We start from the raw sequence: 24215 nt of genomic DNA, 5'->3' as shown, positions 1-24215 counted from the left end.
ACAATTACATTTCTGAAAAAGTGGGAGATTCATAATGACTTAAAGATTATTTAGAATTGTTAAAATAGATGTATAGCCTACATTGCTTGTAGTTCATTCTTTTGTAGAAACATAGGCTACTTTTTTTTCTTTTTTTTTTAACCCCTTGTCCTGTCCAGCATTATGGCAGCAGAATTGTAATCTGAATACCGTTTATGCCAAACACATTTGCTATGCCAAGGGAAGCTTTATGAATGTAAAGAAGATGTAAATTAAAAAAGAAAAAAAAAAGAAACATAGGCTACTCAGAAAATGTCAAAGTTTGTTTTGAAGCGTGGTGATAATATTATAGTTTTATAATGGATATCATTGTTAATATTATTATGATTACTGTTATTATAATTATTGTTGAGAAAACGACACAGGAAGTGCTTCGGCATGCCTCTGATCTGATTGGTTCCCATCTCTGTTCTTCAAGTCTTCCTCCAGCCAATCACCGGCGACCATCCGCAGCAGCGTCACCGCCTCATATAAGCGGCAATTTGCCTGGAGTTGAGGCGGATCTCCTCTGATATTTCTAATGTCGCGTTAATGTTGGCTTATGTGCTTATTGATGCGGTGTCGGTGAGCGCGGCCGTCGCTCGTCCATCATGTCCCCGACGCGGATCTGAGGCGCGAGCTTTGCAGCGGACAGAGTGGAATGCATCCCCGGGGCGCTGAACCTGTTCCCTCCCGCACAGCACAAAGCCTGTGAGCAGGCCGTGTTTTCTCCTCTCACACAGGCTCTCACAGAGGATGCTCAAACATGTCGGGCAACTACTACAAAGGGCACGAAGTCAGCTGCTGCATCAAATACTTCATTTTTGGATTCAACATCCTGTTCTGGGTGAGCGGCTTTTTGTTTGTGTGTTTCATCCCTTCTGCTGGGTTATTGTGTGCTTAAAGGGGGAGGCCCGAGTCATCATCAAACCAGCGGGCTGCTGGCTTTCAGTGCAGGCAGAAGGCTTGGTTGGTGCGTTGTTGTCGCGCAGTAATGTCCGGATAAAAGCAGCTGCAGCTGAGTCACCAGCACAGCTAATCGGCTTTTTGTGGTGAGCTATAATGACAGCTGAGCGCCTCAGCGGCAGGCTGCAGGCTGCAGCTGCAGGCTGCACAGGACGCAGCTCCGCTCAGATACACTACAGGAGCTACTGCCTACTGCATGACGTCACACATGTCATCCACAACAGAATATGGTCAGCATATTCTTACTTTGTCTGGAAGGAAGGCAAAAGTTGCCGTCTGGTCACATAAGAAGGACAGCCACAAATAAACAGATAACCTGCTGAGTTGTTAACTACTTAGTAACAAATGTTTTTACTTAAAGGGACACCGTGTAATGATCTAATCAGGGGTCTTCAACGTTTTTCAGTCCAGGGACCCCCAAACTGATGGAGAGTTGGTGCAGGGACCCCCTACTATTTATATGGCATACAATTGTGTTTTATATTTAACGGGGCCTAGTGCCGTGTATAAACATAGCTACTCTGTTATTGTACATTCAATACTAAGCTATTCAAATAATACACAGGTTAATATATTCATGTTTTTATTTTAAACATGTGCAAGGTACAGGGTGGCCATGCCACTGCCATTTATAAACAAACATCTTGCATACAACACTGAGCTATTCAAATAATCCACAGATTTGAACTTTAAACATGCATGTAGATGGGACAATGAATCCTCAAACCATCTGTGGATGGCACACGTTTGCACACAATTTGTGAGAAAAAACTGTTTGAAAAAAAAAAAAAAAAGTTAAAAATCGTCTAATCAACCAAAGATTTCGCGACCCCCCTGCAGTACCTCCGCAGACCCCCTGTTGAAGACCTCTGTATTAAGTCATTTATTAGCTCAAATCAACATATTCATTCATAAATTAGTCCTCATTGGTGTAAAATTATCTCTGTCAAAAATCTCACTTATCCTCCTGAGTGAAGAATAACTTGTCTGTATCTACATAGAGCGGGCCAGCTCTATGGAGGCTGCCATGTCCTTCTGGTCTAGGAAAAACGACGTAAAGGACTTTGAATCGCGTTTTCCCCATTTTGACATCAAGTTTGCACGCAGGTATAAACAGAGCCAGTCTACGCCATTAGACATTCTCTGGTATGAACCAGCCTGAACGGCCTGCACTTTTGTTCGCGATGGAAGACCAGAGTTATGCCACGCCACAGGAGAAGGGATCCTCGTCGTTGACACATACCGCCTGCCGTAATTGCAACGCACATTTGAAAACGCAAGGCGCTAGAGAGCAAATTCATTCGACTTTGCAAAATAAAATTGCACCACTAGATGGGGGAAGAAATGACATAGTGTCCCTTTAAAAACAGTCCAACAGGGCAGCTGTAGAACCTGATGGGAACACACCAAGCAGGAGGAAACTGCGCTAAAGGAACCAGATTAACATTTATCACATCATGTACACAGGCTCTAAAAGTGTTTTTATCGTAAATGTGTTTGGTTCAGTCACATTTGGAAGGTCCAGAGCAGCTGTGTGATTGTGTCCCAGTCCATTTATCCGTGTGGGAGCCATGAGAAAGACACTACAGAGTCTGAGAAGGACGCTAATAAATGTGCTCTGTGGGTCAAGAATGGTGGGAGAGTGCAGAATATCCTGGTAACTCGTGATGCCCGGAAAACATTTCTGGCAAATGTGCCGGCCAGAAGCTTTCATTTAGATAAATGAGGCCCTTTTTTCCCCAGAATAATCCAGTTTCCAGGTTCCGTAATACTTCTGCGCTTGGTTCCTGTGGTCAGTGGGACCTCAGGGATGATGGAGTAGATTCAGGCTGCAGGAAGACTGATTAAAGCTGATATTATTCTGCATTAGAAACATTAGAACCAAATGCATCGCTGCCAAACTTGTTTTTCTGTCTGCTAATTGATTAATCAGGAAATGATGTACAGTTGCTTGAGATTGTTGGCCGGTTGCTTATTGGCAGAATGCTGACAGATAGAGGAAACTTTTGCCCTGTCCGGCCACAACCTGCACATGAGAATTAGAGCTGCAACAACCACAAGATATTTGCTGTAATAGTTCTATTTGAAGCAGTAAAATTAAAAGATGAAAAAGATGATGTCACAATAGCTTCTGATGGTACGATTATCATCTGAGAAATGGTCCCAGTTTCCCGATTATAGAAGAATAGAATAGAATAGAAAAATACTTTATTCATCCCCCAATGGGGGAAATTCAAATTAGTCAAGTAGCTCAACATTTTTTTTTAATATTTACAATGATTGTATTAACAACAACAATAATAATACCAATTATTATTATTAATAATTGTTAATTGTATAATTATTATACAATGATTATTCGCATTGATTCATTTTTTCAGTACTAATGAAGACAACCACACAAACACATTCTTTAGACGTTTTACCTCTTATTTATTGTGCCCTTTTTTAAAAAAGAGATTGAACAATAAAGGCCATTAAAATACATGCTTTGCCAAATTGAATCAAAGTGACCTCTGCTCTGTAAACACGCTTTTCACTCTGTTTGGACAGTTCTGAACTGACTTAAGTTAAACTTTTATACGACTATAATTCATTTCAGTGGTCCTGGAGGAGAATCTGTCATTGATCTGGTTAATAAGGAGTATCATTTTACATGTATGAGCCTGTTTGCTCTGATGTCTCTTTGTCTGTCACATGTCCGTCTCTCTGCTTCTGCTCTGTGTGACTGAGCTGCTGTCATTTTATGTTGAAGTGCCGCCAATCTGTCGATGGTTACCGGCACAATAGATCCACGTTTTTAAGCCTTTTACGATTTATCAACCGTGGCGTTTTAAATCGCGGTTAATCGTCAAACGGGTGACATCCATAGATGTTAAACTGTTTCTCACAGAGGGAAAATATTTGTGTACTCTCATGGAGGAACGCTGACAGGCAGGCGTCATGCCACTGCATCTGTGCATGTTCTCAGTAATAAGATGTGACTGGTGTTTTGCAGCTGCTGGGCATGGCCTTAGTTGGAATTGGACTGTGGGCATGGAGTGAGAAGGTGAGCACATACGCATATTTCAAATGAAAAAAAAGGAAGAAATACAACGTTGTGTTAGTGATGTAAGCACCTGATAATTCCTGATTTCAGATTAACTTGTCATTAGGATTCTCATGCTGCTGTTATTCCAGTTAAAGCTTACCCTAACCAAATTATTGGCAACGATTGAGCAGAAGAATGTTCTTTCTAGTGAGCACGAATGGTCTCACCTCTTTTTAGATTTACAAGCACCTAACTCTTTTCACCTTTATCCACCCTAAAAGCAGGCTGCTGCTTGTGTGCCAACAGCAGCTCCACCGGGTTAAACATACATAATAAGACAGATATATATAATATAACCTCGTATTTTTCCAATGAGGCCTAAATGAAATAGAAATGAAATAAATACTGGTAACAAATGAATGGCAGAGTTGTTCTGCTGGTCAGATGTGTAAGTAAACAGTAAACTTAATTGTAAAAAAATAGCCAGACATTACGTTTTTTTGCTTGTTTTGGTGCCTGCTTGTGGGCACAAAAACAAAGATGTAGCTTTATGTTCCAATTTTTGAAGATGTTGATTTGAAATGGATCCAGTTCCTCTCTATTTAAGGTCCCTTTGACTCTTTTCTCTTCTGCCGAACATGGTCTGAGCTGACTGAGACGCAGCTGCCAGACTCACTCTGAGGGTCTCATGTTCTGTCTCTCCTCCTCAGGGGGTTCTGTCCAACATCTCGTCCATCACAGATTTGGGGGGTCTGGACCCTGTCTGGCTCTTCATGGTGGTCGGAGGGGTTATGTTCATTCTGGGCTTTGCCGGATGCATTGGAGCACTGCGGGAAAACACATTTTTACTTAAGTTTGTATGTTTCATTCTGCACACAGCAGCAGTGAAAGATAAGAGATGCTTAATATCCTGCATGGGTCTGACTTTTCTCTCCTTCATTATTCCTCCTCCTCCTGCTGCTGTAGTTCTCCGTGTTTCTGGGAATCATCTTTTTCTTGGAGCTGACAACAGGAGTTCTGGCGTTTGTCTTTAAGGACTGGATTAAAGACCAGCTCAACCTGTTCATTAACAACAACATCCGGGCGTACAGGGACGACATCGACCTACAGAACCTTATTGATTTCACTCAGGAATATGTAAGTCAAAGGATTTGTAAGAAATGGGATCGCTCACTACTGGGTACATTTTCTTCTTCTTCTTCTTCAGTAATCAGCAAGTAAAAAAACACCTGTGGTACTGGTTGTAGGATGATGAGTCAGAGAGAAAGTCCTTTAAAGGGATATGCCACCCCCAGGCCAAATTAAGTGTATCCCCGCATTCCCGAGACATAAATAAGTGTGTGGGAGCGTTTTCCTGGCGACCCAGGCATTGTCCGAATCTCACAGCACTGACCACTGCTTGGTTGCGCGTAATACATTAATGCTAGCGTCGCCAGTGTCGCCAATCGAAATATTTCGCCCAACGTGAATTAATTTACTTGATTTACCTTCTAATTACTGTGTGAGTGGTGTACTTTCACATCGAGTGCAAATGACTGTGAAAATCTACACGGAAGGCTGGGTTTGCTCATGTCGGTTTGGGAACTAGTTTCTGGTGCGGAAAACACAGCCGACGCACACTCCCCGCTACGTCATTGGGAATCCCCCCCCCGGCTGCTTCACGCTGGTTTGTTTGAGGAAGTCGGGGGTGTGCTTCGGCTGTGTTTTCCGCACCGGAAACTAGTTCCCAAACCGACATGAGCAAACCCAGCCTTCCGTGTAGATTTACACAGTCATTTGCACTCGATGTGAAAGTACACCACTCACACAGTAATTAGAAGGTAAATCAAGTAAATTAATTCACGTTGGGCGAAATATTTCGATTGGTGACGCTGGCGACGCTAGCATGTATGTATTACGCGCAACCAAGCAGTGGTCAGTGTTGTGAGAGTCGGACAATGCCTGGGTCGCCAGGAAAACGCTCCCACACACTTATTTATGTCTCGGGAATGCGGGGATACACTTAAAGGGGAACTCCGGGGCATTTGAAGCGTGTTTCCATTGCTAGAGGTTGTCAAATACTGATAGTAGGACACAGACAGGTGCAAATCTGCGCTCCCTGTGTGGAGATCGCTCTGTCCGCACAGCATGTCATGCGAGGCTAATACGTGGTGGCTAAGGGGCAAGCGCTAACCCTTCCACGTAAAACAACAACTTGCACACTGCAGAAACGTCACACCACTTTATAAACCATCCGACAATAAAGTCACAAGCCTTACCATCAAAACCATATGCATGGTTCTCACATTACTGGCATGGGGACGTTACAAAACAACTTTATAAACAGCATGTAACTCACCGGCTGGTTGTAGGCTCGCGCATGTGAAAGCCCAAAAGAGTCGATGGACGATAATCCCATATACAAAACAATTATATTCTCTAGAAAAACTGCGTTCAAGTATTTAAAACATTACAAGAATATTACTGGGCATGTATTGTTGTAATGTTTTAAATACTTGAACGCAGTTTTTCTAGAGAATATAATTGTTTTGTATATGGGATTATCGTCCATCGACTCTTTTGGGCTTTCACATGCGCGAGCCTACAACCAGCCGGTGAGTTACATGCTGTTTATAAAGTTGTTTTGTAACGTCCCCATGCCAGTAATGTGAGAACCATGCATATGGTTTTGATGGTAAGGCTTGTGACTTTATTGTCGGATGGTTTATAAAGTGGTGTGACGTTTCTGCAGTGTGCAAGTTGTTGTTTTACGTGGAAGGGTTAGCAGTTGCCCCTTAGCCACCACGTATTAGCCTCGCATGACACGCTGTGCGAACAGAGCGATCTCCACACAGGGAGCGCAGATTTGCACCTCTCTGTGTCCTACTATCATTATTTGACAACCTCTAGCAATGGAAACACGCTTCAAATGCCCCGGAGTTCCCCTTTAATTTGGCCTGGGGGTGGCGTATCCCTTTAAAGTTCACAGTTTCCTAACACACCACAAGCAGAACTGCGCATGTGAAAGCAGCTAACAGGAAAAGTGGTTAAATCCATGATATCAGAATGGCCATGTTTACATTTACAGGTGATGACCAAGAACTCCTTTACAAAACACGATGCTTTGTAGGGGTGGGCGAAAAAAATCGATTCATGTACATATCGCGATTTTTAATGGGATGATTTTAAAAATCTATTTTTCTCCCATGAATCGATTATATTACGTCATATCCGTGTCCAGAAAAACTTCATCAATTCATTACACTAAGTTATGTTAAAACTAGGGCTGTGACTCGATTAAAATTTTTAATCACGTTAACTACAGGCTTAGAAATTAATTAATCGAAATTAATCGCATTTTAATCGCATATACTTTATCCTTTAGAAAATTAACATTTTCAACAATATTTCAACAAACACAGAACATATCCCTATTTGAAATCTGAATGTAGCATGCATGAAAACACAGTATATAGAATCTTGGATGTTAAGCTGCGTTGGGCCCCCGTTAGCTTCCACGCTAGCTGCTACATGTTTAGTGTTGAGGTGATATTTGAGGCTTGATCAGCGGCGGCGCCAGCGATTTTTCGTTGGGGTTGCTATGCAGTTGCTGCATGAATGCGAGGGGTTGCTAGTCAAAACAGCATACACACCCCCCCCCGCGCGCGCATCAACGCAACAACGTTACTGACCCATTACTCCACCGTCTGCATGCAGCCTTGCATATTGTAATGTAGCCTTGCATACTGTAAACTTTAAGTTATCAGCGGAGCTTACTGCTCACAAGCAGACAGATGTTGCACTGTGCGTTGTGGTGGAACAGCTGCATAGAAGGTCCAGGGGCAAGACAGCCCCAGCCCGTGTACGCAACCACACATGCACACACAGGCATACCTGTCCATCTCATTCATTCATAGCCCGTTCACTAAGGATAAAATAGCTAATCCACAAAGGCTACTTTGCCCACTGTGTTCCTCAAATAAGTTTTGATCAACTTCATCTTGGAAAAAAAGAGCTGGGAGTGAATGAGCTACAGTGCGGACTTTCTATTTCATCTCATCTGACGCACAACAGTTGTAGGCGACAACTTTCAAGAGATAGTTCTACCGGCGGGCTTCCAACAGTAGCCTCGTACAGTGCTAAATCACACAGGCACAACATTACGTTCAAACTTGTTGCTCACACCAGTCTGTCCGCTGCCACAGCGGACACATAGCCTACTCAAGCCAATCTACTCGCATCACATTATGGCAGAGGAAGCACGCTGGCAACCTAACATAAAGTAAAAAGTGGGTCCGTTATTTCCAAAAGATGGTGCTAACTGCACTGACACTGGGCTACTTAGCAAGTAGCTCCAGATAGACTGCACGCACCTAGAGTCGACTAACAAACCAAGTCACAAGAAGACTATTTGATAATAGTGTTTCAGCGAGCATATGAAAAACAACTGGGATTTCCTACCTTATTTGTGTTACTTGAAGAAGGACATTCTCAAAATCGCCATATTCCAGTTAGAATCGCCAAATATCCATTTAGAATTGCAGTTTAGCTATGTTATGAGTGAATGGGTGCTAAAATGAGAGGAAAACTGTAACATATGACTATTCAAAAACTAATTAAACTGAGAATACAATTAAATAGGGTTTCTATTTATCTCATAAATTTGCTTTATGGAAATATTATTTTAGACCTCCGATTTCCCCGGGTAATTTAGAACAGACGTGATTGGCTGACTGTAGAATGACATCACCACAGCTACTGTAGATCTAGGAACAATGTGGATAGCCGTTTCACCAGTAAAGCTGGTGTTTTATACCTTTCCATATGTATATTTATCAGCTAAGGAACGAAAAACGGGGATAGGCTACCACGCAGCAACATACGTGATTCTTTACTTCTTAATATTGTTGTCGTTGTTGCACTGCACTTCTGTTCTTTGTGAGCAGTAAACCTGCCTCTAGCCCCAAAGTTGGGGTAGCTATGGGGTTGCTGAGCACATTCTTGGGGTTGCTATAGCAACCGCAAGCAACCCCTTAGCGCCGCCTCTGGGCTTGATACGCTGCGTTGATACGCGAATTCCTTGTTGCATAATCTGCACACAACCACGCTCTTGTCGACGCTTCCATCCGTCTGTATTTAAAAAATAAATAAAAATAAAAAATTATAGTGTGCGATTAAAATGCGTTATTTTTTTTAACGTGCTAATATGTGTGTAGTTAATTAATCGAAATTAACACACTAAAGTCCCAGCCCTAGTTAAAACTAGCCCACATTTGTGCTGTGTGGACATTTCAATTCATTTTGTTAACTGTAAACTTTAAAAAATACTGTACATGTTAAGCACCTCTTGTTGTCTCAGCTGCTGGACTGACTGACACAGACTGATGTGCATCGCTTATGGGAACGACATTCATTCTAGAAGTGTATGATTCAACTTGTTTGTTTTTTAAGGAGGAAAAGAAAATTGCAATTACTGATCATATCGAATCGCAATACTTGTAGAATCGCAATTATCAAGAATCGTGATACAAATCGAATCGGCACCTTATAATCGTGATACAACCCAATCGTGACCAAAACATATCGTCCCTCCTCTAATGCTTTGTGAATGCAGGAGAACTTCTGACACACAAACCACAAACCTTCTATTGTATATTATATTTTTTTCTTATGTATTTTCTTTCTTGTTTATTTGCCTGCCTAGGGACTACGGATGAAAACTAGCTTTGTAGCTATAATCCGGCATATTTACATTTGTTTTTATACTGATGTTCATTAATGTGCATTGTCCCTATTCAAAAAAAAAAAAAAAAGGTTAAGGCGTGCATATGAAAGGGTGAATCGGTGCCAGGGGTGAAACTTTAAAATCCAGGACTAACTGGCTCAGCTTGTAATGCATTTTTTCTTCCAAACTGCTTTTTTTTTTAAAATGCTCTGTGGGTATACAGACTTGATGAGTGTGGAATCTCATCGACAGGTTTCTTTAACATGGTTTCCTTCTCTTTCCGGCTTCAGTGGGACTGCTGTGGGGCATTCGGAGCGGACGATTGGAACCTGAACATCTACTTTAACTGTACCGATGGGAATCCCAGTCGAGAAAAGTGTGGAGTTCCCTTCTCCTGTTGCACCAAGGACCCCGCGGTATGACCCCTCTCTCACTCTGGATGCGTAGACGTGTCACTTCACTCAGGCCTGGGATCAAATCATTTCAAATGTTTTATATCATCTTACCAATGATGTCACAAGAGCTGAATCACAGTTTGGCATAAAATATCTATAGTTCTGGTCATTTTTTCATGAATAATGCTGATTCAAACAGGCTTGTACTTTTTGTCTATAGGAGGATGTAATAAACACTCAGTGTGGATACGACGTTCGAGCGAAACCAGTAAGTAGCTGGGGTCTGCTTCAGGGACTCGATACAGCCCTTATCCTCATCACTAGGGATGGGAATCGAAAACCGGTTCCCAATGTTTCAATTCCTTGGAATCGTTTGGCGATTTTGCAAACGATTCCCTTATCGATTCCAGTGGGCGCGAGTGACGTCACCACGCAACGTTGCGTGGCGAGTCCAGCAGCCAGCAGTCAACAGTAAACATGGTGCCCAAGCGGTACAAACGCTCGAAAGTTTGGTTCCACATCCCTAAAAAAGACGACAACAGGGCAACTTGCAAAGTGAATATTTCACCAAAGGGAGGAAATACTACCAACATGCAATAACTATGAATGAATGATTAACGTCAGTGAATCTGAACCCAGCAACGTTAGCAACGTTAGCATGTCCTCGGCTAACACTGCAGGTAACTAACTAACTAACTAACCAACACTGCCTATCATGTTAGCACCATTTGCCTCATTGTAAAAGCTGCTGTTAGTAACGGTTAAGGTTAAATGAATGCCTTCTCAGGCATTACATTTAGATGAAATCATGAGAGACAGAGCCTGACTGGCTCAGAGCCAGAGGCTGGTGGTACTACCCCCAGTTCACCTCTACCTCCAGCTTCTCCTTTCACCAGAGCAGGAAGAGTTAAATTACCCAGGCCAGGATAGACCAATGTGGACCTCACCGTTGTTGGGTTTGTAAGGTCATGACTCCTGTTACTTCTAAACTAAACAAAGTTGATGCTAATCGACCGGTTTGTTGTCCTTTTTCTCCAAATGAGAATCGATAAGGGAACCGATAAAGAACCGAATCGTTAAGCAGAATCGAAAATGGAATTGGAATCGTAAAAATCTTATCAATTCCCATCCCTACTCATTACTGTTTTAAAACACATGCACTGAGTACACACTGAGCAGTTGTGGTGTTCCAGGACGCGGAGCAGAAGGATTTCATCAACGTGAAGGGCTGCGTGCCGCAGTTTGAGAAGTGGCTCCAGGACAACCTGACCCTGGTGGCTGGGATCTTCATAGGAGTCGCACTGCTGCAGGTCGGTTCCTGTCATGGGTTTGGTAAACAATGAGTAGGGAAGCCAGTGTCCTATTTTCCCTCTCAGTACTGATGTGTGTTGTTTCTTTTTTTCTTCCACCTACAGATTTTTGGGATTTGTTTGGCCCAAAATTTAGTGAGTGACATTGAAGCGGTGAGGGCGAGCTGGTGAGAAAACTTTTTCTGCTCTTACTTTTCTCTCAGGGATCCTCATACAGAGAGCCCCTTTCCCTCTTTTAATTCTGTTCAGATCTGTGAATTACACAACTTTCTATCATCTTTAAATACCACATTAGGAGGAAATGTGTAATTCCTGAACCAATAGGGGTAAACAACATCACGACATATTTCAGCAAGAACAAAACTGATAACTTTTTTTTAAAGAAAAAGGGTCCAAAGTTTCTTTGTCTCTAAACTTTCTGGTAAAAAGGTATAATGTCTTGTGCTTATAGTTATATATCCGGTGCACCTAATTGTTATTATCCTAATAATAGTAATAATATTGAAAAATAAACATTAGATCTTGTGCAAAGTTCTCACATTTCACATTACTGTCTGTAGATCACCTGTTACTAAAAGACCAAATTATGCTAAGGAAAACTCTGATGTTATTTCTCTCATTCTGTCAGTCTCCTCTTAAATGAGTTGAGTTGTCGTCAGATTGATGGAAAACAGAAGCTATCGGTCCTTCCACGGCCTGTGTGATGTTAGCAGGAAGGAGGGGGCAGGGCCAGACATTCAGGAACAAGAGGCTACAGTCCTCACTGCAGCTGGCCCGCATCGGACAGCCCTTTGCTGCATGTCACTCCCCCTCTCTCTGCCCCCTGCTTCCTGTCTCTCTTCAACTGTCTTGTCCATTAAAGGCATAAAAGTACGGAGCCCCTAAAGGGACATGGAGGGATTTTTTTTTGCGGGCTCGCAAAAGTTTTTTTCCCACGTCAGTGAACCGGAAGTAAAACAGACACAGCGATGGAGGAGCCTACCCATCATCCGTGGGAGAAGTTTAGTGATTTCTATTTTAGTATTGGCTAGGGGTGCGCGATCTGACAATATAAAATTGTGACTGGCGAGGAAGAGTGGAGAATCGCAGGCGATCTACCAAATTAGAGAAACCGTATAGATCGCCTTTGCCAATCAGCGCAATGATTGTTATTATTTTTTTTAATGCTGGTTCCCGCCGATGCGGCAGACTTAGTGCGTCCTTAACCTAACCGACCAATCATAGCGAACTGTGCGTCGTGACACGTTCTTACACGCCTCCATGTTGTGTTTGTAAAAACTTAGAAAACGCATGGACAGCCATGGCTGAAAGCCAAGCCGACGAGCTGGTGAAGAAGAGGAAATCCACCTCTGTAATTTGGAATCTGTTCGGGTTTTCTTCTACCCTAACCCACTGCTGCTGGTCCACATCAGGAATGGGAACAGCAGCAGCGCCACCATCCACAGCACATCCATAGCGGCGCACGGGAGAAACTCACGGCCAGCAGCAGCACTCTCGGGTCGGATGAGGAAACCGCTAGCTCGTAAGCTAACTACGGTGCAAGAGAAAAGGGATGCACCGCGACCGTGACAAACATTACACAGTTGGAAAGTATTCCTTTAGGGCGCTCTGGTGATGGCAGTGCGTGACTGTGGCTGCAGTAAATGAACATGCAGCGTTGCTCATCTGTTGCTAAATGGCATCATGAGGTGGAGTCAAGTCGTCATCAGAGGTTCGTTTTTCTATTTCCGGTTGCTTCACTCTCACTGTGTCAGATGTCATTAATTAGATCATTATTTTTCATCTTGAATTGGGTTACAGTTGAATTACAATGTGTTGATTGCCAAATTCTTTCTTTTACTCCTTAGCTCTTCTGTGGTTCAGCATGTCGACTTAACTCTTCTGTAATTGGTCTTTCTTTTTTTTTGGATGGAAGATCGTGATAAAAAAATCGAAATCGTGATTTTATGAAAAAAAATCGTGATACAACATTTTTTCCATATCGCCCACCCCTAGTATTGGCCTAACATATAAAGACATCAAATCCGTTCTTGCACGTAGACATGGCTTTGACATAAGTGAGAGACATCTGAAGTCGCTGTTTCTGTTTTACTTCCGGTTCACTAACGTGGGAAAAAAAGTATTGCGAGATCTCGCAAAAAAAAAAAATCCCTCCATATCCCTTTAGGGGCACCGTATAACAGCCCCCCTAAAATCAAATAAAAATAACCAGGGGGCCGGGCATAATAAAAAAAATCACAATAAAAAGCCACTGTTGTAGAAAAATCCTCATTACGAGAAGCTCCTTGTTGGAGGTGCATGCTCACAGAGCTGTTCTGTAAGATGAGTCGTGTGCTCCTCCTGGGACACATTCATTACTCACAAACGAGTTGGATATTTACGGAGTAATATTGCGTGGGGTTGAGGTTATTGGAATGGATCCGGCGAGGGGGGCATTGACGTGCACGTGTGCAGTCTATTGCACCGATTGGGTTCAGGAAGACCGGCAATACAATGAAATCCCTCTTCACTGCGACTTGTCCTTCAGCTGCATGTGAAAACTTTATGTATTGTGTGGCCAGATGATTTATTGCATCCACGACTCGCAGGAGAGCGCGGCTGATGGACGGCTGGGATATGCCCACCCTGCCCCCCAGCTCCCACTAAAATGTTCCAGCGGCCCAAAAACCAGAGGTGGACAGGACCTGCACATGTGGTGGAACGGGGTTGGACCGTTGTGCATGGCGCCAATGAAATTGCAAAGGGTCCATGAGAACTGCTCTTGTAGCCTTAAACCGTCTGCAAATAAAAGTGAATGGTAATGAAGGATTCATCCCTCTGTAGGAGCCAATCTGCAGTATCTTACAGTAACAGTAAATATGTTGTGAGCAGGCCTGGGAGGAAGAAAGGCCACTTTGGCTTCTAAAAAGGGTGGATTGATGACGCTGTTTCCAAATAACTTAATGTCATTTAGGGATTAGTTCATTTATTTTGAACTAACAAAATGCTTTGTAAATGACCAAGTTATAAAAAAAAAAAATCTGACAAATATATTACTGTAATTTTATTCTGGTATTTTAATAGAATGCACAACAGACAACAACACAGAGGCAACAGGTGTGCGTAGCATTGTTTCTTAGAATCTGGATGAGAAAACATCCATCTTCTCAAAAAGTGCAAAAGTAGGACATAAGAATAAAGTGGTTCATAAGAACTGTTGGTGACTGAGGTCCAATGATTCTTAGCAACCTGCACCATGAATAGAGCCTTTCCATCAACAAAGAGCTGCCAGAACTCTCTTGGCAAAATTAGAAGAGCTCTATTAAATTAGTTGGTTTCTTGGTATGGACACCACTTTTATTTGTGTTTAGGTGTCAGTCATTTAACTGATAGTTTTTGATTATACTCAATAATAATACAGTAGTCTTCCTCTTCCACGTCTAAATCCTTTTTATACAATCAACCAGTTTTACTGGCAAAAAACAGCCCCCGAGGATGATGCTGCCACCACCATGACTGACAGTTGATACAGTGTTCCAGGGGTCGACAGCCTGGCCTCCAAAGAGACAGTAACGCTGTTCATTTAGTCGAGCTCGTGGTCCTGATCTCAGAGCAGGGGCTTATCTCATGGTGGACACCTGAGGAGTCCGTAGGAATGCACGGCCCGTTTGACACGAGGCGGTAAAACTGATGTGGCTGTTGATGGCAGACCTGGGCCGTGGCGGTCCGTGGATCATTCCTGAGCACCCAAACTAATTTCCTCTGGGTCTTCTTCCAGATCCAAACAAATTCCAGAGTGGCTCCATCTCTTAATAATTTGGACTTAAGTACAGACAGTTGAACTGACAATCTTAGAATCTGAAGAAGGAAACAGTTCAAAGAAATGATGGAAACCCCAATACTGCCTTGCCATTGCGAAGAATCCAGTATTGCTTGATAGTTATCCTGTAAGAATTTGACCTGTACCTCACACAAATGACCCTGATTGCAGAAGCAGCATATTGATATCATGTTTGCTCAGGCACATATGCTATAAGATCCTCGTTGGGCACTTAAAGTGTCAAGATAGTAACAATCACAATGTTACAAACTGACCATTCAAAATTCTTGAAATGATGTAGATTTTGGGTTTGAATAATGTTTCCTTTAAAGTGATAGAAGACAGAAAAAATTAAAGCTGTAGGAAAAGACAAGGAGAATATTCTGGAAAATAAAGAAATTCTATCAGCAGTCACTCCCAGGCTGAGTGTTACAGGGAGAAGGCTTATTGAACGTTACCATTATCATGCCAAAACTCACCTCACCCCTCATTCTTCCTCCTCCATGCTTCATCAGGGTGCCCCCCCCCCTCTTCATGCGTCGACTCCCACCTCACTCCAGCAAGAAATCATCGGCTTACTACTCATGAGACACACAAACAGAATGTATGTGTGTTTGTAGCTGGTGGGTGTGATGGATCCATTGGGTCATTTGTTTTGTGTTGACCATTCCTCTGTGTGATCTGTTTGGTGTTGTGCTCTCCCATACTTCCAAATGTGGAGCTGTTTGGATTTTATTCCATCCTATGGAGTGTTGTGTGGAGGCAGAAGCACGCCCCAAAATTGGCACGAGTCCAAAAATTGTAGTTTCATTTTATAAGTTAAAGAACAGATTTAAGTGAAAGTTCTAGTGAAATTGCTTTGCAGCACTGTGACTGTACATGCAACATGGAACCGCTGCCTAATGTTTAAGCTGTTATCATTCAGCGGACGCCATACTTTCAGTTCAGATTCACAACTAAAAGCTGGCTTTCCTTGCTCTCCATGCAGCATTTCCTGTTGTACCATCTGATTGTGCTAGCTACTGTAGCTGATTAGAGAAAGGAGTTAGTGGAATGTTATGAAGTAACGTGTTGATGTAAATTTGATTTTCAAATTTGTAAAGAATTTTCATCCAACACAAACTGGTTGCCTCAAGTAATTCCTTTAGCACACAGCCTGAATCCCTATGCAGACAAAGGCAGAGCAAGATTAAAAATGGACTCCTAAGCTAATGTTTATTAAAGCTAAGACATAGCACAGTGTCTCATAATGCTCAAAATGTGGTTTGAATGTAAAGGTCTATAAATATTACACAGAAAAAGTTCAGTGTTGGTCTGTGTTGTGTTAATTACTCCAGAACTATGTGGTGCTATGCTAGACTGCACTACCCACACTGCAATGCTAACATTGTTCATGTCGATAGTTATGCTTCCCAGTTGCAGCAATAGCACCATACGGTGGCCCAGAAGGGTCAACACAACACAACACTTACGCCACAACGACTGTGAGCAGCAACCAAACTCCTAACTCTCCGTTATGCCTTACATAAAACACAACACAGTGGGCAACATTGCTCATTTACGTTGTGGTGTATGTGTCGTGTTGTGGCGTTTTCAATTCAATTCAATTCAATTCAATTCAGTTTTATTTATATAGCGCCACATACAAAAAATGTCATCTCAAAGCACTTAAATAATAAAATCCAATTCAAGCCAATTGGAATTCAATTCATTGTAATCATAATTATTTACAAAATAATCCAATTCATTCATATAGAGCTAATTCAAAAACAATTTCCTAGCTCAGGAAACCAACAGTAGTATGACCCTGCGTTGACCCTTCTGGGCCACCGTAAAGGGTGTTGTGGTATTTTACATCTTTGCAGTCTGCTCTGAATAGAAAGGAGGAAGTTAAAGCAGCCACGGTTGAAGGGACGGTTGAAGGGACGGTTGCAGCGCTTGAGATGCAAAATGCTAATGTTTGCGCACATGTGATTACAGGTTCGACCTGTTCGTGTTCATATCATACCCCACTGTGCACGTTTGGGTTGAAAGGCATCTCAAACATAACAACATAGGTTCAAATTCAAATTCAAAAAAAAAAAAAAAGAAAAATTCAGTTTTTTTCAATGTTTAGTTGAAGACATTGAATAAAAGTTCATTTTTAGCCAATGTTTCATCCCATTTATCACATGTATCTGTGTAAAACGTTCACATTGTTAGCGCTTCTGGTGAGCGGTTGAGCTATGCAACCATGTGCTCGCAGGCAGCTTTCTGTCTGTGTAGTCGCTGCAGCAGCTGAATGAATGACTGCCATTCTTTTCTTTGGAATGGGAAAGTCGAAATATTTACCACATTAACTACAGACAAGAAGTTAGTCGCCGCTGTAACAGATGCGATGTTGCTTAGAGATATAATATGAGGGGCCCTCATTAGACTTCCAGTACAAATCCAAAGCTCTGGGATGTTACTTGGATGTTGCAGCCATTCCTTCACTGTCATTGCTGAATTTTTGGGCAGTTGGGAGTCCCTGTTTCATTTACAAGCCATGTCGTGAGGTTCCTGCTTAACTCTACTAACCTTAGCAAACATGTTTTTAAGCATCGACTGTAGGATCAGCCTCTAAAACCACATCTCAGTTATAACCTAACAATAAGCATTAGGGGAGGGACGATATGCTTTGATCACGATTCTAAGGTGCTGATTCAATTTGTATCACAATTCTTGATAATTGCGATTCTACAAGTGTTGCGATTCGATATAATCTAAATGCAATTTTCTTCTTCATTAAAAAACAAACAAGTTGAATCATACACTCCTAGAATGAATATCGTTCCCATAAACGATGCACATCAGTCTGTGTCAGTCAGTCCAGCAGCTGACATTTATTTCAACTCAGACAAAAAGAGGTACTTAACATGTACAGCAGTTTTTAAAGTTTACAGTTACAAAATGAATTGAAATGTCCACACAGCACAAATGTGCGCTAGCTTAATGTAATGAAATGATGAAGTTTTTCTGGACACGGATATGACGTAATATAATCGATTCAGGGGAGAAAAATCGATTTTTAAAATCATCCTTTTAAAAATTGCGATATGTACATGAATCGATTTTTTTCGCCCACCCCTAATAAGCATATCTTACCACTACAAGTTAAGAACTACGTTTTTTCTCCAAAAAGTTCCGAGATTAAAGTGAATCCGTCACGTCAGTGCTGTGTTTGATAAGGAGAATGACCACATAGCTACATGTTTAATAGGAACCGTTTAGAGATCAGCTGAACCACCGACCGAAGTGTGACTGCATGCCACTGATCCTCCTACATGCTGTCTGAGCTACAAGGTTGGGGTAGTTTGCATTAATAAGCCCTGGAGTCATGTGACCTAAACAGCCCTCTCTTTCTTCCTCTGCCTGCACACTGTGACTGTCCAGTGTTTGCGCTGCTCTGACTTGCATTCCTTCTGCAGTCTGTTCTCTCAAACCTTTAGTGCTGACCTCTGCAGACAGCTCTCCCCTTAGCCTTCCAAAGCTAACCCTCATCCCTCACCTTTTTTTGTCCTGGCTAACAGTGCAGAGCACAGGGGTTAGGGCCATGTCAGTAATATGATGATTTACTGATTTTTGTTTTGTCTACTTAACAAACTCCTCTCTGTGTCTTCTCTTTCAGTTTCTTTACCTAATCCAGAGACAGCATTTCTATTCTAACAGGTAATCTCGTGTTCTAATGAAATTTCGCCTGAGATGAAAAGGCCGACAGGATCACACAATAATTCACTCTTTATTTCTGTCTTTTTTAATTCAGCTCCATCTTTAAAGCGGCCTGCCTGAACACGATCAGGGAGAGCTCAGCGAGCGTCACTGATCACCTGCCCCATTCCCTACACTGAACCAGCACCATTTTTCAAGGCACTAATCTGTGAAATGCTCTGTATATAAGCACTGCGTGTGACTACTGTGAAAACAAAAATGGCAGACCACGATGTTAAATCACCGACCAACAGGCAGATCATTGCCGCGCTCCAGTTTTGATAGCTACATGTAGAGATTAGGAGTTTTGATACATCTTTTTGATATTAGATTCATATTTTTCACTTTGGAAGTAACGGCTCATCGCTGAAGCCCACCATAGACTGAATTATGGAGTAAACAAAAGAACTAAAGTGTCCATTTTTCAAAGTTAAGTGCTCGCTTCATGTACCTTTCCACTGCTTGTGTAGGTTGGTGCTTCTGTAGAATGCAAAAGAGGAAAAAATAGTGAGTTATAGCTCAATTCAGCTACACAAAAAAATTCCATCTGCTTCATCTCAGCAGAATCTACAGAGAATCCTTTATGTGGTTCCATTACCCTGAATCTCCCTCTGCCCAGCAGCCGTAGGAATATTTCTGCAGGTGATCGAAGAGATGAGCTTCAGCTTCTCCAGACACAGATCCAACACTTCATCGCAGTGTGTTTATGTGGCAACAAACATCATCTCAATGCACTTTAAGGAGAAAGTTAGCAAGTTCATTACAAGTACAGTGTTCTGCAGTCCACTTTATTGTAACTGAATTCATTATTTAGCATACTTACTGTACTAATGGTAGTTAATGAGCTAATGTTGTAGACTCTAGTGTTACTGACCAAACTTTCACCACATTGTAACCGCACTGTGTGCTACAAAAGTTTGATGTTGTAATAGTACCCTTTGGTTCTATTTTTGGTACCAACTAAAATGTGTCTTGTCACACTAAAGATTAAAACATCAGTAGTTTTTTCTTTGATTCGATCATTCAAACCTATTTTTATCCAAGCACAGGCTTCTTTGTCTGGACAACGGGTCTGACATTTAAAGCCCCTCCTTTAAAGACACAGATTCTTAGATTCCAACCTGGAAAGCAATTAAACTTTTAAAACAAAGGTGTAAATCCGTTCCTCTGAACAGCAACGTGAGGCTAAAGCAGGAACTGGAGGTTCTTTTTTGTCCTGGAAGCAAACCTACACACAGACCAAAACCACCACCACGGAACAGGAGTGTTGTTCCTGAAACGCCCAACAAAGCTCTCCCTTCAGGGGCTGAATGGAGTGATTGTACCAACGATTCGGTCTGATCCTGCGTTATCATGTAAGCAAGAGTTTCATGGAGACAGGAAAATCCACCCAAAAGGATTTTGTTTCTTTAGTGTGGATATAAGAGTAAATGGGTAAAGAAAATTCTGTTCAAACAAAACTAAAAAAAAAAACTTGGGTACTAAGTCCTGACCGCACTACATCACTTATGTTTTAATATTTCTAGTTATTAAGGCCCTGAAGGGTTGGAAAGTCACCTGTAATTCCTCTTCTTTTTGAAAATGTACATGAAGTGTGTTTGAGTTCCCATTCAACAGTAACCACAAAATATGTATGTTGCTATAACCCCCCCACCCCACCCGTGTCATTTCACATAATTCTGGAATTATCACATTTGCCAAGGAGCTGACGTTATTACTGAGAAACTTCAGTGAAGTTTGGGAAAAGTTGGACAGAGGGTCACCAGAGGAGCCGATTGGTAAAGAGACCAAGTTTAATGCTTCATTCACAGCGTTTCTGCACTCGAATGAAAACAAACCTGGCACCCCAGTTGTTGTCCACCATGTGTACTTTTACTCAGATCACTCCACAACAGTGAATGAGAAACATTGTGCTTATTAAGAGAAGTGTTACTGTGGAGATTTTTCTATGCGTTTCTTTTTGAAGGTTTAAAGTGAAGATATGCTCAAAGCATGCATTTGTAGCAAAGTATTTGCAGTATTTTTTCAAGCGACGGTGGTTGTTGTAAAGCGTGTTTCATCTGTCTGGAACTCAGGAGAAAGAGTTAAGCTACTTAAAAAGGGATAAAACACTGTTTTTGATTCTAAATATTTATTGTACATTTTTAATCTGGTTTTCTTACGCATTCAGTACCTAAAACATTCAGTACCACTGAAGGTAATTGGTCACTTTTTGGGGGTTTGGAGACTGTAAAATGATCCAAAGAGGCGTTCTGCTGTCCTACCGTGTGTAGGCCTCTCACTCGTCACAACCGGTTTCACATTCACTGACCGTTTAATTAATCACTGTATATCCCTCAAACATTGTAAAGTAACTACCTCCTCATTTCCTTGTCTCATGTCCTGTTAAATTTGACTGATTTTAATATCAAGTAAAATGAATTAATAAAAGGTGACAAATATGCTGCTTGTTGTGGTCTTTTTCCCTTTGGCATCTGCCAGGAAGAACGGGATCAACTTCCAAAATATAGATGTGGAGAGACTTACCCAGGAATACTGACGGTTAACTGATACCAAAGGGGGAAACTCCGATCTCATTCACAGATGGAAGCGATGCACACAAGAAAAGACGCCAGTCATCACCAGCTATCATCTTTTAATTATCTGCTGAGTCCTCCAAATGTACAAGTCATGACATTTACAACAAACATTTATGTTTATAGTATTTTACGCAGTTACTATGGATACATCTCCACTGGCATGTGTCTTAAGTAGATCACAAGTCATGATAAATAATCATTCATTCCTAAAAAAAGTGTGGGCCCAGACCAAGGAACACACAGAGTGTCGGCACAGTATGGGACATGCTCACACGTGCACGTTGGCACGCATCTCTGACCAGGAGAACCGTGTCCTACATGAAGAAGAAGCTGTCCTCCGCAGAAACTGCACTGTTAGTTTGGGGGAGAGGGCACTGCTCTTTATAGTTTTCTCAACAATATTCTGCCCATCTAAAATAATCAAAAGTATTTTTCTTTGATTTTGCGAACAGTTCTATAAATAAAATCCCTTTACACAGAGATTTGGCTAAATTGATTTACTTTGGAACCGTAATGCACTGACTGGACTGGTGGTTTCCTCAGCAACTCAAAGCAAAGCTAACAGCAAACATTTAGTCAAACTAAGAACGCTCCCTTTAATTCCAGTGCCACCTTTCATTTTAAACGGTGTGTGTTTGTTTTAATGGAAGAGGCCTTTCTTGGTCAAAGTTAAATCTGTTTGCTGTTGCTATTCTTTTCCCAGCATCCTTAAATGAAGTCAGAGGATTTGCTAATGTCTGGTAAGTGTGTGTTTCAAACATTCATACAATAACATCTGTTGTGAAACTACTAGGAAACATCAATGCAAGACCCCAACAGGGTGTACGATGGTCCTGGATCAAGGCTAAGAGCTCCAGCAGAGTTGTGCGTCTCTGGTGATGGTCAAACATATCTACTATGATATCTGGACTGGGAAAGGCACACTTCCAATTGGCCACTTTGACATTTTCTCAAGCTAGACTTGAGGTTGACTTGAATAACTACTGATCTCTTCTCCACTACATCTGCCTCTTACAGGGAACCGTTTCAGCAATGGGTTGGACATTTGTGGGGTCCCAACTTTCACTGTACACCTTCTGGATCAGGGGAATGTGTCTGGACATCTGTGGAGTTAAAAAGCTAAAATCTCTAAATCCAAGTCTTAAAGAACAAGTGCAAAAAAAAGACTTGAGGTGTGAGTAGAGAAGTGGGCAGGCGGTGGGGTGGGGGTAAAACCGTCACAGCTTCAACAGGACAAAAACATGCACAGGTTCTAGTCAGTTTATACTCAAGCTACATGGACATGACTGGGCACATCATGGATGGCTGCATTTTTTCCCCTTTTTTTATTTTTATTTTTTCCAAAAAGTGTCACAATAGGATGTTTTTTGGTGTCTTTTGTGCACATTTTTTCACTGGTGGGTTACCGTCGGATGGTGTCACAGCTATGGTCTTAAAAGTTTTGTCTCTTAATCTATTGCGTCAGGACGTTGATGGTGCCCCAGCTCCATGGAGCGACCTGTGGCAGCAGTTACATGCACAAGTAGAGGTGGGGACTAGGTTTAGACTGATGTACATTTCAGTAAAGAGACTGGGAGGGTTTCAAATCAGTCTATTGTGCATTTGATAGGGATCACAATAGGGATGCCAGTCTGTAAAGCCTGAAATGAAGCCTGCCTCACCCTGCCTTAAGGACCTGCTAACCCACCTTAAATAAATCTAGTTTTTATGGCTTTCAAAAGGAGAGGTGTCCCATGGTGTGGAAAAACAGTTTCAGAGGCTTTTTCGAGTGATTAAAAAAAAAAAAAAGAAGAAAAACTTCATCGAAAAAAAACACTCAAAATTCATGATTTAAATTTAAGCCCATAGTGTTGCACATCAGTCTAAGCCTGGTAGATGTAGGTGGGGTGTTGAGTCAATGACAGAGATGGCTGTACGTCGGGCTGGCAGTTAACGTGATGTGGTACCTTGGCACATGACGATGGGGCACAGGGAAGAGCAGTCATGAGGTTTCAACTGGGTGATTAGGTGGTCAGACAGGCATTTGGGTGGGTGGGTGTGGTTGGGATTGTCATTTAGCTCTGGGCAGTTAGTCGCTGCTCTGTGAGCGATGCCTGGTGTGATACGGTCTTGTTCTCGTGAGCCCTCAGCTTGGACACCACATCGATGAATGCCAGGCTCTGCACCTCTTTGTGAAGAGGTTCTGAAAAAGAGATGGAAAAGTGTCAGGAAAACCAAAATATGGACACAAAATATGGGTCAAAATATACTTAAATACGGTTTTCATTCACATATTCACATTCTATCAGCTCTGCCAGTTGCAGAGGTCTGGTTTGAATGTGCCAAATGAAATGGACATTTTGTATCCTGGGTTATTATTTCATTGCAGCCCCTCTGGCAACAACTACAGCCACCAGGCAACTACAGCCTCCAGGCAACTACAGCCTCCAGGCAACTACAGCCGCCAGACAACTACAGCCGCCAGGCAACTACAGCCTCCAGGCAACTACAACCTCCAGGCAACTACAACCTCCAGGCAACTACAGCCTCCAGGCAACTACAGCCTCCAGGCAACTACAACCTCCAGGCAACTACAGCCGCCAGACAACTACAGCCGCCAGACAACTACAGCCTCCAGGCAACCACAACCTCCAGGCAACTACAGCCTCCAGGCAACTACAGCCGCCAGGCAACTACAACCTCCA

The 24215-nt window shown here is 42.1% G+C and overlaps 2 protein-coding genes across 5 annotated transcripts in view; one reads left to right on the top strand and one right to left on the bottom strand.

Moving 5' to 3' along the window:
* Nucleotides 1-479: 479 nt before the first annotated feature.
* On the top strand, nucleotides 480-21393 carry tspan5a (tetraspanin 5a). 3 transcript variants are annotated; one of them, XR_012767392.1, is made up of 11 exons: nucleotides 480-865; nucleotides 3983-4033; nucleotides 4726-4872; nucleotides 4982-5152; nucleotides 10010-10135; nucleotides 10335-10382; nucleotides 11308-11424; nucleotides 11530-11591; nucleotides 15739-15827; nucleotides 18873-18913; nucleotides 19008-21393. XR_012767392.1 is itself a non-coding variant. In XM_075450838.1 (10 exons), exons 1-9 carry the CDS (start codon nucleotides 785-787, stop codon nucleotides 18883-18885), a joined length of 816 nt encoding a protein of 271 aa, XP_075306953.1. In that variant the 5' UTR covers nucleotides 481-784; the 3' UTR covers nucleotides 18886-18913; nucleotides 19008-21393. The 3 variants fall into 3 exon arrangements, 1 of the variants encoding a protein (XP_075306953.1); XR_012767393.1 differs by having other exon boundaries at nucleotides 15739-15846; XM_075450838.1 differs by lacking the exon at nucleotides 15739-15827 and having other exon boundaries at nucleotides 481-865.
* A 1916-nt stretch (nucleotides 21394-23309) lies between these two features.
* rap1gds1 (RAP1, GTP-GDP dissociation stimulator 1) overlaps nucleotides 23310-24215 on the bottom strand; it is a 40560-nt gene continuing 39654 nt past the window's right edge. For both annotated transcript variants that reach the window (XM_075450836.1, XM_075450837.1), the window contains one exon: nucleotides 23310-23713. In XM_075450836.1, coding sequence (XP_075306951.1) covers nucleotides 23586-23713 — 128 coding nt within the window. In that variant the 3' untranslated portion in view covers nucleotides 23310-23585. The remainder of the gene's footprint in view (nucleotides 23714-24215) is intronic.

This window comes from Odontesthes bonariensis, chromosome 19, assembly GCF_027942865.1.
Source record: "Odontesthes bonariensis isolate fOdoBon6 chromosome 19, fOdoBon6.hap1, whole genome shotgun sequence".
Lineage (NCBI taxonomy): Eukaryota > Metazoa > Chordata > Actinopteri > Atheriniformes > Atherinopsidae > Odontesthes > Odontesthes bonariensis.
Note: the sequence above shows the minus strand (reverse complement) of the source record. Positions and strands in the feature narration are given on the sequence as shown.